The 14501-nt window shown below is 44.5% G+C and overlaps 1 protein-coding gene across 2 annotated transcripts; it reads left to right on the top strand.

Annotated features, from left to right (window-relative positions):
* Positions 1-1347: 1347 nt before the first annotated feature.
* Positions 1348-13362, top strand: LOC120309019 (sulfotransferase 1C2-like). 2 transcript variants are annotated; one of them, XM_039345799.1, is made up of 7 exons: positions 1348-1704; positions 1842-1970; positions 2078-2169; positions 2854-2980; positions 3448-3542; positions 10843-11014; positions 12734-13362. In XM_039345799.1, exons 1-7 carry the CDS (start codon positions 1530-1532, stop codon positions 12844-12846), a joined length of 903 nt encoding a protein of 300 aa, XP_039201733.1. In that variant the 5' UTR covers positions 1348-1529; the 3' UTR covers positions 12847-13362. The 2 variants fall into 2 exon arrangements, with proteins under 2 accessions (XP_039201733.1, XP_039201734.1); XM_039345800.1 differs by lacking the exons at positions 10843-11014; positions 12734-13362 and adding an exon at positions 7501-8679 and having other exon boundaries at positions 1353-1704.
* Positions 13363-14501: the final 1139 nt, after the last annotated feature.

The following is a 14501-nucleotide window of genomic DNA, read 5'->3' on the forward strand; positions in this document are numbered from 1 at the left end:
ACCAACAGAAACAGACGACTGTTTCTCAAGCTTAGCACCTTTAAGACTTCAACTCCCAGAATTCCCCAATCAGCTAGACACAGACTAGATGGGTTAACCATGGCTACCATAATAAGGTGAAATGTATGAGGGAATTCCAGAAGGGAAAGATGGGAGGAGAGCAAGAATTTCCCACAAATATAGATGTGCAAAAATTCCAGAATCTGAAATCTGAGTTACACTACAATTGAGATAGAGGTAAATTGGCTTAAAAGTTATAGGAAGACAGAATAACAGAATATCAGAATTGGAAGGAACCTTGGATGTTTTCTAGTCCAACCCCTTCCTCAAGCAGGAAACTCTTTACCATTTCAGACAAATGCTTGTCCAATCTCTTTTTAAAGACCTCCAGGGTTGGAGCATTCACAACTTCTGGAGGTAAGTTGTCCCACAGATTAATTGTTCTAATTGCCAGGAAATTTCTCCTTAGTTCTAAGTTGGTTCTCTCCTTCATTAGTTTCCATCCATTGCTTCTTGTCCTGTCTTCACATGCTTTGGAGAATAGGTTGATCCCCTCTTCTTTGTGGCAGCCCCTGAGATATTGGAACACTGCTATGGAATCCGTGGGGTAATTAGGCAAAAGTGATGCCAAAGCGACATATAGACCATCATATATCAGGTTTTGGGGTGTCCTGTTCATTTCTCTCTCCCTCCCTAACTCCCTTTCTCTTAGAATTCCACGGCACATTTTAACTCTGATCTACAGAGCACCATCAATCCTCGGCTGTAACTACATAAGGCACAAGAAGCTTTTCTGTTCATTCTCTTCCTATTGCCATAGAAGTACAGCTCATCCACTACCAGTCAGACAGGATTAAAAAATGCTCACCTGTCAGATTGACGATGATGTTCTCATGGGGTTCAATTATGGACACCATCTTGACTTTCTTAATTCCCCTCCACCCAGAGATGAGTCTCTCTGCGGATCTGATTGACCTGAGTCCAAACTTCCTAATCTAAAGTCAAGGCTCCTTTCTGGCTTCTAGGGCAGGAGAAGGAAACCGTATATAAATCGGACTTGTGGCGACATGTCAGGGCACTTCCTCCATTCCCATCAATTTTATTTATACAGTGTTTCTCAACCTTGGCAAATTTAACATGGTTTGACATATGTGCCAGGGAATTCTGGGAGCTGAAGTCCAATGTCTCTAAATTGCCAAGGTTGAGAATCACTGATCTACAGGAACTGCACATAAAATGTGTCATTCCTATAGATCAGTGTGTGTTAATTCTTATCAGCTTATTCAGGAGGTTTTTCCTGTGTGTAATATGCATATCAAATTTCCAGCCCTTGCAGAAATTTTAAGGAACAAAAGAGAAAGTGGGTGGAGACAGACAAGAATTATATAGTGCAAGACGCAAACATGACACTCTCGTTCAAAAGGAACTCTGGAGCAGAATCTTTGCAAAGCTGGAACACTGAACTCCAAAGATTTGTGATCACATCTCCCTAGGTCATAAACTCCCTTTTCCTGGCTTTTCCATTCATCATGGAGCTTTTAAGAAGAGCATTGAAAGAGTTTGATCCAAGGTTACTCAAACGTTCAAAACTGGTGGAAGTTGAAGGAATCTCTTTACTTGATAGTACTGCTGCAAACCTGGAGTTCTTAAGGAATTTTAAAGCCCAGCCTGATGACCTTCTCATTTGCACTTATCCCAAAACAGGTAAGTGGGGAGGAGATGTGGAAGAGCATGACAAAATAGCTTTGGGGGAAGAAGTACGAAGCCTAAAGTCGAAAGATCAAGGAACAGGAACCCAATCTTTAGATTGATCAATCTGTTCTCCACGTTTCTCATATCAGGGACTACCTGGATGCAAGAAATAGTGGACATGATACAGCATGGAGGAGACAAACAGAAATGTGCAAGGGCTCCCATATATGAACGGATTCCCTTCATAGACTTGTTTCCTATAAAACCCATATCTTCAGGTGAGTAACACGGTACTGCTTCATGGGGCTGATGATAAAGATTTTCCTTACCATGAACCTGAATAATGTCCATCCCTCTCCCACCCACCCACCCACCCATCTTGCAGGTTTGGAAATGGCAGAGGCAATGCCTTCCCCACGCACCCTGAAATCTCACCTCCCAGTCCAGCTTCTCCCACCTTCCTTCTGGGATTGCAAGGTTAGAACAACTGCAATATGGTTGATGGAATCTCAGTTTTTCAAGGCAGACTTGATAAGAAAACAAAAGTCATGCAGGCCAATCCTACTTTTGTTATAAGGTTATGGTAATAGAATTTTGGAAGTCTGAATGTACTTCCATCTTCCCTTTCTTTATCTACATGAGAACCAGGGACAATCATGTCTGAGATGTTTTCTCGGGTTTCATTCTGTTCCAGACTCAAATTTCTGTTATCTAACCAATATCTTAGTAGAGGATCTTCCTCCTGTCTTCAGGGTCATTCCTTCTGCCCCTTATAAAGGAAAGCAAATCTTAATTCTCATCTGAATTCAGCCTCAATACACTTTTCAGCTTCCTAAACTAAACCAAGAGTTTATATGCTCATAAGAAGAGGAAATGTAGGAACATAAAAGTGAGAGGCTTAATATATTGAATTTGGCAGCGTTTGAAGTTTGGACAGATTAGGATAATTTTATGTGCTGGAAAAGAGGCAGTGAATAGGAATTACATAAGACAGAGCAAGACGTGTATTTGTGTGAATGTGTATGTGTAGGTATATGCATATGATTTGATTATGTGCCATCAAGTAAGTGTCAACTCTTAGAAACCACATAGATATATGTATGCATTTGCATATGAACATCTTATCCTAGAGTTTTTATGATTTTTCTGTTCTTTCTGCAGGTTATTTATGTAGCTAGGAATGTTAAGGACACCATTGTTTCTTATTTCCATTTCCACCGCATGAACCAGGCATTGCCGGAGCCAGGGAACTGGGATCAGTTTGTAGAGAACTTCCTTACAGGAAAAAGTAGGTGGAAGCCAAAAAATAATAGTTATGAAAAGCATGTGGGAGCTAATTGTTTGCTGAATCCCCAGCAGTAATATGTGATTATGCCATCACCATCAATTTAATTTATTAAATTTACTTGCCATCCTTGTCGCCATAAGGAAATTTTGGATGGCAGTCACCATTGGGCCTACAGAAAACATGAAGTATAGCTACCAAACTACTCTTGGAAAAGAAGTATGGATCCCTCTGTACCAAAGATAATTTTATGACTTCTGGAGAAAAAATGGTTAATGATTTTTCCCTTAAATTCGAGAAGCTGAAGGGTATTATTTCCCCAAGAACTATAGTTTCCATCATTCTCAACCAAGATAGTTCATCACCCATGAAAGCCATATTGAGGGGAAAGGTGGTAGAGCCTAGAGTTACAAAGCAGAAAGAATAGTGAGGTAAATCAAGATTCTCTTGTCATTTTTTTTTTTTTGCAGTTGCCTGGGGCTCATGGTTTGAGCATGTCCGAGGCTGGTGGGAGGTGAAGAACAGCCACCCAGTCCTGTATGTCTTTTATGAAGACATAAAAGAAGTAAGCTGCTTATGTGCGCACATACACATAGGATACATTTGCGTGAGATAGGAGATAACAAATACAAGCTGTTATGTCCTGAGCCTGTGAAGGCAGGCTCGGGGCATTGGAACGGTTCCAGGCAGGTGCAAGCTGCCCAGGACCAGACTGGCTGTCGCCAGCACTCGCGCACATGCGCGAAGTGCAAGCATACCAAATGTTGCAGTTTGGCCCGGGGATCGCCTATAAAAGGAGCAGGGAGACTTGGGCGTTGTCTGCGTCTTGTAACCAGTATGCTTACACTAATAAAGAGGCTCCTGAGAACTGCAACTGTCTCTTGCGTCACTGCCATTTCGCTGAGGACTTAACACTGGCGACGAAGGTGGGATGCCTTACAACGACTGCAGACAAGTTATAAGCTTACCCTGGAGTCCTGAGCAGTAGGGAACGGCGTTAAACTCAGTAGCTGCCCACCAATTCAGCGAACATCGGGGGTAAGCTGGCTGATAGACCCTTCCTGTACTACAAAAATGGCAAAAGTTGGAAGACTTTCAGAATTCGTCTCGCATCCGGAAAGATGGGAGTCCTACGTAGCAAGGGTAGAAAACTATCTTAAAGTCAATCAAGTAAGGGAAGATAGTTTAAAAGCTGCCACCCTGCTGTGCATTTGCGGTCAAGACGCATTCGAGATCGCTGAAAATATAGCAGCACCTGCACCTCTAGAATCTAAAAAAACTACTAAAGGAACACTTCCAGCCCAAGTTGTCCATCATCGCTTGGCGCCACACTTTCGAACAGAGGGACCAGCGGCCCAGAGAATCAGCTAAAGAGTACATTGCTGCGCTGAGAAAAGCCGCTAAATACTGCGAGTTCAAAGATCTAGAAGAACGGCTGAGAGACAGATTTGTATGCAGACTGAGACATAGAGAATTGCAGCAGAGACTTTTCGCTAAAGAAGACTTATCATTCCAAGATGCCTTGAGAGAGGTTACTGCAGAAGAGGCAGCAGGTGGCGCCATCAAGAACATGAGGCCGATCAGAAGTACTTCAGAAGCTGTGTCCGTGCACCAGGAAGGAGTCCAAAGGAACTCAGAGGAGGATCCTGACGATGAAGTAGACCGTCTCTACCCCACAAAAGAAGGGAAGCAGAAGGAAAGCTCCTCAGCTGTCCCCAAGTGCCTCGGTTGCGGAGGTCGTCACAAGAGGACCGACTGCAGATTTCGCTCTGCTATCTGTAGAGCATGCGGGAAGCAGGGCCACATTGCAGCTGTGTGTCTGGGCCGTCAGAAGGTACAACCTCGAGAAGAATTGCGCCTGAAAGGTACCAGGGTCCCCAGCCAAAACAGGGTGGGTTTCTGTGCTTCGCGAAGAAGCATTTATAGGACAGGCACACAGAAGCCCATTAAGAAAAAGCTGTCACTTAAAGTGAAGTTACAAGGGGTTCCATTGGCTATGGAACTGGATACGGGGTCTGCACTTTCAATCATTTCCATGCACATGTTCAGGAAGATTTGTTCTGGCAGCGGATTTCAGGCCAAGCTGAGGCCTTCCGACATTGTGTTAACGGACTTTCAAAACTCCAGAGTGTGTGTTAAGGGGGAGGCCACCCTTAACGTGCAGTACAAGGATTTTGAAGGTCCATTAGATGTAATAGTAGTAGGGGGTGAGCGAACGAGTCTCATAGGACTCGATTGGTTTGAGGCCTTGGGAATACATGTCACAGGGCTCAATAGCTTGCAAACAGTAGACCTACAGGAAGTCTGCAAAGAATTTGCAGATGTTTTCAGCCCACAGCTGGGCACGTACAAAGGACCCCCTGTGTCACTGAAATTAGACCCCACTGTCAACCCTATTAGAATTAAAGCAAGAAGGGTTCCTTTTGCTTTGAAAGGTAAAATTGACACCGAATTGGACAAATTGATTCAGCAAGGAGTCTTAGAACCTATTGACTCCAGCCCTTGGGAGACCCCCATTGTCACGCCTCTTAAGGCTAATGGGGACATTCGCATCTGTGCAGATTACAAATGCACTCTGAATAAGGCATTGCAGCAACATGCCTATCCTGTCCCCATGGTCAGTCATATTCTGGCCTCCCTCAAGGGGGGGGGGCGTGTTTTTGCAAAGCTTGACCTAGCTCAGGCATATCAACAGTTGCCTGTTGATGATGCTGCTGCTATAGCTCAAACCATTGTGACCCACAGGGGGGCATTCAAGGTAAAGAGGTTACAATTTGGAGTAAATGTTGCTCCTGGAATTTTCCAAAGCATAATGGAAAACACACTGCGGGGTATACCAGGGGTTTGCCCCTATTTTGATGATGTCTTAATTGCTGGAGACTCTACACATAACTTAGCTGAGAGATTAAGGGCTGTTCTGCTGAGGTTCAGGGAAACGGGCCTCAAACTCAAGAAGGACAAATGTAAAATTGGGCTATGTATTACTATTTGTATGATTATAGTCTTAGCCGGGGGGGAAGGGGTGTTATGTCCTGAGCCTGTGAAGGCAGGCTCGGGGCATTGCAACGGTTCCGGGCAGGTGCAAGCTGCCCGGGACCAGACTGGCTGTCGCCAGCACTCGCGTGCATGCGCGAAGTGCAAGCGCACCAAATGTTGCAGTTTGGCCCGAGGATCGCCTATAAAAGGAGCAGGGAGACTTGGGCGTTGTCGGCGTCTTGTAACCAGTATGCTTACACTAATAAAGAGGCTCCTGAGAACTGCAACCGTCTCTTGCGTCATTGCCATTTCGCTGAGGACTTAACACAAGTGGTAGGGCCTAAGGAAAGTTCATTCTGCATGGCCCATCTTATGAGCCATAGCTCTCAGCAGTTCAGAGCAACAGTAACAAGAACACTTAAAAAAACCTCAAAACAATAAAATCTCAATTCCTAGTGTCGTAAACCAATATTCTTGAATACAGAAGAAGCCATAACCAGATTCATATCTGAGGATGGACGGGCAATCATCTTTTTAAGTCTTCCAGAAAGCTAGGAGGGTGAGGGGCCTGCCAGATCTTGGGTGGCAGGGTGCTTCCTAGGGTAAGGGCTACTACTCAGAAGGCATTCTTCCTGGTCCCACTAGATCAGGGCTTTTCAACCAGTGATATGTGTACCACCTGTGGTACTTTGCCACATGGCAGGTAGTACGCAACTGCTGGCCAAGTGTAGCAGAGGAGGGGAACGAGCCGAAGCGAGCCAAGCCTGAGGGAGAGGCATCTGCAGCTGCCGGACTGTCTGGGCTCAGCAGATACCCCAGGAGCAGGCAGGGCTCCAGCTGATTGGTGCTTCCGGAAGCAACATAGAGCTGAAGATGAACTGAAGAAAAGGGCAGGGGGGAGAAGAGGAGAGGCTATAAAAGGAGATGATTTGGGCAGGAAAAGGGAAAAAAGACAACATGGAAAGAGAAGGAGAAGTCAGCCAGCAAGGAGGAAATGGGGACAGAGAAACAGCAGCTGTTGCTGGAAGAAAAGGGCCCCTGGTTCATTTTCTCCAGCCAGAAAAATGCATCCAGTGCTGATGAAATGAAAAGCCGGCATGTCAGAAAGGAGGTGGGTTTATTTAGTTCTGGATCAGCTGGCAGATTTTATTGGGTTACCGTAAGTTTTTTTGTACAGTTTTTACAGCATTTTGTAATTCAGAGGCTCCTTTGTGTTCTTTGGTTTTTGGAATATTTTAGTCTGTATTTTAGGCTAGCATGAGTCCAAAGTGTTGACTTCTGTAGGTTTAATCCATTTAAACAAATGTAATTAGTTTTATCCCCTTATCTTGAGTCTGTCTATGGTTTTTAGAAAGTTTTCTTTGAAGGGAAACAGGTTTAATTTTAAAGCTAAAGCTTTTCTCAATTGCCAGAGCCTTTCAGTCTGGGATTGCAACATTATGACACATGACACCCCTGAGGCAGCTTAAAGAGGGAAAAAGAGAGTTTATGTGTTTCTTTATTTTGTGAGCCTTTCTTGCTTTGCACTTGATTCTTGTGTCTTTAAGGGTACAGGGATGAGATTCTACACAGTGGAAGGAGAGCTAAGAAGGGCCAACCAGCTAGCTCATGGGTCTACAACAGACATGTCAAACACAAGACTCGGGGACCGGATGCAGCCCGCGAAGTGGTTTCATGTGGCCCACGAAGCCATCCTGGAAACAGTGAGGGAATGGCCTCTGCTGCGCTGGCCCCACCCCTTGGGTGCATGTTGAGGAGGCATCACCCTTTGTGAGGAATGAAGAAATGCGCCTGGAAATGGCCAGTAAATGGCCCTCGCCTACTTCACATATCCGGCTTGATGTAAGGCAGGAGGACCTGGGTCATGGAGTGAAACATGAAACTTAAATGTGTGTATTACAGTCATAAGACAAGACATGAGTTATAAAGTGGAACATGAGTTTTAAATACATGTATTAGTTAGAAGAAGAACAAAAGGAAGTGAAAGATGTCAAAACCACAGGTTCATTTGTTGGTTGCACAGAAGTGCTAAAGTTTGAAGCTCTGCTACAGCTAACCATATATGTTACTATGTCTCATCTGTAGCTAACCACAAGTACATTACAGGAAATTTAGACAGAAGTTTAAGCAAGATATGTTAGTTACGGAAAGGGGGGCTGTATGCTGTAAGGGGGCTGTGATTCAAAGCAACCAATCCATGCTACCTGTTACATTTCCATATTTTGCTGTTTCTGATGAGAATATATAAATTTGTGTTTTGTTATGAGAAGCTGTTCAGTTGAAGTTTCACAAATATAGTGCTATGAACCTTTTGCACAAAATAAAGCAACTTCTTTTGATTCCACGGTCTGAGTTCTGTGATTTTCTGCAATAGATGGGCTCTGGGGGAGGGGTTTCAGCAGGCAGTGGGACGCTCTCCTCACAGCGCCAAGAGCTGAGCCGGGTAGTGCGAATCTGGTGAGAAGTGCAATGCTGCTTAGCCCCCAGCCTGCCAAGTTTCAGCAGGCACCAAGCTGCAAAGCTGGTGAGCTTCGCATCGCTTGGCTCAGTCTCTTGGTGGTGTGAGGAAAGTGTCCTGCTGCCTGCCGAAACCAGGCAGGCTGTGGGCTGGATGGCATTGCTCAGATAACATTGACTCTCACGCTACTCATGGCATCCCCTCCACCAGAGCCCACCAAGCCAGATATGTGAAGTAGGTGAGGGCCATGTGCTGGCCACTTCCAGGCGATGGTGCATTTCTTCATTCCTCACGAAGGGTGACACCTCCCCAGATGCATTTCTTTCCTGTTTTTCTCCCTCCCTCATCTCAAATATTTTCCGACCACTCTGTACTTAGGAAGGAAGGAAGGAAAGAAGGAGAGGGAAGTTCTAAGGGAAGTCCAGCCTTAGTCCTGCCCTGCTACCCTTTCACCATCCCCTTGCCCCCTCCTCCTTGTCTATCCTGGGGGTCTCCCATCCTTTTGCTAAGGAAGCTTTGGATACAAAGCTGGGTCTCCTTCCTTGGAGAGGGAATGGGCCTCCCTCTGACTTTGCCCTCGTACCCATCATGAGCAACCTGGCTAAGGAGAGCAAGCACAATAGCAGCAGACTTGAGGAGGAGGTAAGTGCAATTGGGTGCCTCTTTGGGAAAGTGGGGCTGGGCTTGGTGCCGTGGGTGCTCAAGGGCCAGGCTGGGCATTTGACCTCTGCTGTCCAGGGCTCCCGGCAGCCTGCACCATCATCGAGTCCCCCCCCACATGGTATGAGAGGAACAGTGAGGCTACTCTCGTGGACCATGTTTTGGCACTTTCCCTGGTCCCACCCCTTTCTGCCAGAGACCCTCAAATCTGTCCCACTCCTGCCCAGGCCCCCACAGGCACCCTTGATGCGAATGATGTAGAGCTGGGCATGCCCGCCCAGTAGGCCACACCCACTCCATCCATGCCCACCCAGTAGGCTGCACCCCCCCTGGCCACACACCACAGCCCCCTCCCGAGAGCAACCGCAATGCTGATGGGGCCCTCAATGAAATTGAGTTTGACACCCCTGGTCTACAAATTTAGCAACTTTAAGACCTGTGGACTTCAACTTCCAGAATTCCTTATCCAGCCATGATGGCTGAGGAATTCTGGGAGTTGAAGTCCACAAGTCTTAAAAGGTCCAAGTTTGAAGACTCCTGAACTAGCTGGTAGTGGTGCATATTAATAAAATTGATAAATTCATCATACATTTGTCAGTGCAAAGGGAAAGTGATTCAGCAAAGGAACAGCCATGAAAGAAATTAAAACTGGTACTTTTTAACTTTTTTACTACTGTTTGTAATATTTTATTAGATTATAGAATAAAATACAAAAATACAAAAGCAAATAGTAAGAAACAGTGGGGAGCAAAAAAGGGGGGGAAGTGAGGTGGAGAAGAGAAAAAGAACAGACTTCCTTTGTTGCAGTAGAAGGAAGCATTAACATTGAACCTCAACTTTTTATTTTTCCATAATATTATAAACTAGCCATTTCTATAACAACAAATGAATCCAATCAGTAAAACCCAAAATCCCCACCCTTTTTTCAGTCATCAAGTTTTTGACACCTTGCTAAGCAATAGTGGTAGTCAAATATTGTCATGTCCTAAAAGTGGTACAATCTGTGATAAGATTGAAAAGCCCTGCACTAGATGACATGTAAGGGAAGGGATCTGGATACACCCATCCTATTCAACATGATGGATAGGAAGGTGATCCCATAGATAAACTGGCCTTGTAACATGTGGGGTTTTAGAGATGATAATCAGCATTCTGAATCACAGCTGGAAAGAAACTGGAAGCCAATGCTATACTGTAGATCAGTGGTTCTCAACCTGTGGGTCGGGACCCCATTTGGGGTCGAACAACCATTTCACGGGGGTCACCAAACAATGCAGTCCGCCATTTTTCCCCCCTTTTCCTTAGCTGTGCTACTCCCTTTTATTCTATTGGCTTTTGAAAGCCAATAGAATAGACTCTCTTGAATAGAGTCTAATTCTATTGGCTTTCAAAAGCCAATAGGAATTCTCCAGGCTGTCTCTGCCCTGCTGAGCCCGCCAAAAGTCCCATTCTGCAAACGGTGCTGCACCAGTTGAGTAGTCCTTGACTTACGACCAGTTGGGGGTCGCGGCATTAAAAAGGTTGAGAACCACTGCTGTAGATGGTATAATATAGGCAAATGTAGATAAAATACAAATGATTACAAGAGAAATGTATACAAGGTGCTCTGGTTAGGGCCCAAAGATGAGATATAAAAATGCTCGTTTTGTTGGAGCGCACTTATTGTGGATTGCCTCTGGACTAAACAAGAAAAGAGCAAGTTCCATTTTCTAACCATTTCAGATAAGAAAGCATCAAAACATAGCCAGAATTCTCTCCATATTTCTCCTAGGATCCAGCCAGAGAAATCACTCAGTTCCTCGACTTCAAACTCCCAGATCCAATTCTGAAGGAGGTCATTGAACATACAAAATTTGAGACAATGAAAATCAACTCCATGGTCAATTACTGCACTTTGCCTGCTTTTGTGATGAACCAAGCCTTGTCACCCTTCATAAGAAAAGGTGAGGAACAGAACTGAAGCTGAATGTTAATACAAGAGGCTGATGAAGTTCTTAGAAATAGTGGTGAAAAAACAAGTGCAAAGCACAGGCATCGACTTCAGAAGAGTTGCGAAGGAACACTGTAAGTTGTGCAGTTTGCAAATCTAGACATTTCAGGATAGAACAGTCCAGAACAGAAATTGGCAGTGAATAACTTGATTGATTAAAAAAATGGATGCATTTTAGGGTGCATGTTCATTTTTAATTATTTATCAGCATACATGAATTAGCAGAGTTGAAACATCTGGTTGTACATGCTTGACAGGATTTTTCCTTATATATTCTACTGCTAGTGTTGTTTTCAACCACAAAGGATGCAGCCAAAAATCAGAGGAAAAGGTGCCAAATAGTTGGGGGAAATGGATGTGGATTATATAAAGCAGGAGAGTTTCAAATCAGAAATTTATTGTACATGCAAGAGTTTTTTTCTACTTAGTCCATTAGATGGCAGTCACAATTTGTGATTTTTATTATTATTATTATTATTTAGAAAAGAAGGTAAAAAGTTGAATCTTTTCTTCTGAGATGGTAGCTAGGATTTGAGTTAACAACAGAGTTAACATCCAACACTGGATGTTTTTAAGAAGTGATAAGACAACCATTTGTCTGAAATGGTATAGGATTTCCTGCCTTAGCAGGGGGTTGGACTAGATGACCTCCAAGGTCCCTTTCAACTCTGTTATTCTATTCTATTAACAGAATCCACAATGGTCTAAAAATCAGTGTCTCCACGTTAATAAATTAGCAAACTTTCTCAAACTCTGAAATAAGTTACCCAAACCTAATCTTCATATCGAAAGGATAAGGTCTGGAAACACAAACAGAGTTAATTAAATAATGTCTCCCAGGGGAACTGCATATTCATAAGAATAAACACACCCACATACACCTCCCCACACAGATGCACCTCTCAACTGTCACCCTACAATCAGCATGTGTCACTCCGGACAAGCTCCCCCTATAAAAATCTGCTGCTGTACCCCATTTCTCTACAGCCTGCCCCTAAATGCAAACTGTTATGTATTTTGGAATAAATATTCTTTCCTGCAGCTGTCTGGATCTCATTTTTATTTATTCCTGTGCAGCCCCAACTCGAATTGGAACCCCAAATTATTCTTCTGACATGATGGTCATGAGTCCCCCCCCCCCGTCCCACAGTCACATGACTGAACTTCAGATTGGCAAACAGACTACATTTATGGCCATTTAATTGTTCCATGGTCACATGGCCACTTTACAACATTTTGCCCAAAACTGGTATTTACTTCTGTTTGTTGGTGAAACCGTATCCATTGCAAACCACTGGTTCACTTAAGGACTGCTATGTTTGCTTAATGACCATTTGCTTTATGACTACTATAGCTACTTAATGATTGCTGCAAAAAACCTATTTTACTACCATCAAAACATGTGACCTTAAAGGGCAGGCTCCATTTCTGACAGAAATTGAGGACTACCTGTATTTCATTGACAATCCGTTTTGACATGCAGATCTGGTGTTCTATTTGTAATACTCCTCCCCTCATATTCAATTTCTTTGGGGACCGGTTGGTCCAACTGTAGGGACCCTCTGAAAGAAAGAAGGATGCACTCCATTGCTGAAGTAATAAAATAGTTGTAAAAGAGCTCAGGAAACAGGAATCATTGATTTTGTTTTCTTGGATTGTTTCCCACCTATAGGCATTGTAGGAGACTGGAAGGAGCATCTTACTGTGGCTCAAAATGAAAAGATTGATGAAATCTGTTCCCGGTTATTAGCAGGCAGTGGCCTGGTCTTCCGCACTGAGCTGTAAGGCTTCACCCTTGAGAATAATGTTATTAACAACTCCCTGTGTCATTTGTATGTGTTCAATTGTTGGAAGTCAGCACCCACCCACCCTTATACAAAAGGAAATATTTGGGGGGGGGGTATTAAAAAGGATAGAATATTGTATTTCCCCAAAGGAAAGCAAGCCCGAGTCTCTCTGCCTCAAGCAGAAACCAGGTCTGTAGAAATGCAGATTTGATAATCCTTTCAGAAAGATTGGAGCCAGGAAGCTTTGAGTTGATGGGATTAGAAAGGCAAAGATCCCTAGAACCAACAACCCCTCACCCAGTGGTAGGATTCAGACGGTCCACACTGGTTTTGTAGAATTGGTAGCTAATTTCTTTTGAGTTTGAAGAACCGGTTAATAAGTGGCAGAAATGCCCCCCTTCCCGACCTGATTGGACCCAAGCAACTTCTTCTTTCCAGCTCCAACGCAGTCCTCTGTCACTTCCTCTGCCGCCGTGGGCAACCCCACAAACAGAAGAAGTTTATGGTACTAAAAAAAAAAGTTAAATCAGTCAATTCAAACTTCACAAGATCTTTTTTTTCATGAGAAGTTTGAATTGATTGATTGAACTTTTTTTTTTAGCCCCACAAACTTTTTTTTAATTGTGGGACTGCATTCAGTGGCAGAGGAAGTGACAGAGGAGCTGAAAAGAAGGTTAGAAAAGAAATGGTTTGGGAAGCGAGCATATCTGAGTGGTGATGGGTGTGGCAAGCTATCCAGCTCTGCGGCGGCAGAGAAATGCTTTCCAGCTCTGGCACACCACCTCTTGCTTTGGTGGCTATGTGGGCAGAACTGCAAAGAGGGCTCAGAAGGGGAGTAAAGGGAAAAGAGTGGGTGGGCAGGTGAGGGAGGAATCTGCCAAAGCCATCTGGAGAAGACGAAAAGCAGCCTCACCTCGCCCACCACCAACAGTTCAGAGAAGCCACCTTTGAGCTGGATGAATAGCCAACAGCTGAGGAGGTGCTGCAGTGGGTTGTGCCTGGGGAAAAGAGAGCATGCAAGGCCAGGAGGACTGAGACCAGGAGATAAACCAGCTGTGCTGGGATGCATCTGGCCACATGGGGCCTTGGCAAGTTAGTGAACAAATGGTTGAAGAGAGGGACGATTGCAGTTCTGCCTGCTTTATTATGCAGCAGGCTATTAACAGGCAGCCTGCTCCATTTCATTAAAAAAAAATTAAAAAGTTTTTTTTAATGAAATGGAGCGGGTTGCCTGTTAATAGCCTTGCCTGTAATAAAGCAGGCAGAATCCTGACTGTCCCTCTCTTCAACCACCCACCCGCTAATTTTGATTCCATAGGAAGAAGCCAGGTATCAAATGGCGATTTATTATTTTTTCTCCAACCACCTGTGACCAGTGTTAGAACTGATAGCTTTCAGGGAGACTGTATGGTCGAGGAAAGTACCACTGTAATCAAAAACCTAAGAGGTGCGGATCTCATGCACTGGCTGCCCGGCCTCATAGGCCAGTGGAGCCTGAGCAACACACAGGCTGAGCAGGAGATGGCAGTGGCAATCCCTGCATTGCCAGGCCCAGCTAGCAGCAGCCCCAGAAGATGCTGTGCTGTGGAAGGGAAATGGTGGCGAGGGGCCAAGGGTGTGCGCAGGATGATGTGGAACGGCAAGAGTGAGGGG

This window comes from Crotalus tigris, unplaced genomic scaffold, assembly GCF_016545835.1.
Source record: "Crotalus tigris isolate CLP2741 ecotype Arizona unplaced genomic scaffold, ASM1654583v1 scf7180000017977.1317863, whole genome shotgun sequence".
Taxonomy (NCBI): Eukaryota; Metazoa; Chordata; class Lepidosauria; order Squamata; family Viperidae; genus Crotalus; species Crotalus tigris.

Excerpts from the sequence above, each read along its gene's own strand:
- LOC120309019 (XM_039345799.1), top strand. The coding sequence starts at position 1,530 with ATGGAGCTTTTAAGAAGAGCATTGAAAGAGTTTGATCCAAGGTTACTC. Across the intron at positions 1,705-1,841 it reads TTGCACTTATCCCAAAACAG|GGACTACCTGGATGCAAGAA; the intron begins GTAAGTGGGGAG and ends TTCTCATATCAG. Across the intron at positions 2,170-2,853 it reads CTTCCTTCTGGGATTGCAAG|GTTATTTATGTAGCTAGGAA; the intron begins GTTAGAACAACT and ends TTCTTTCTGCAG.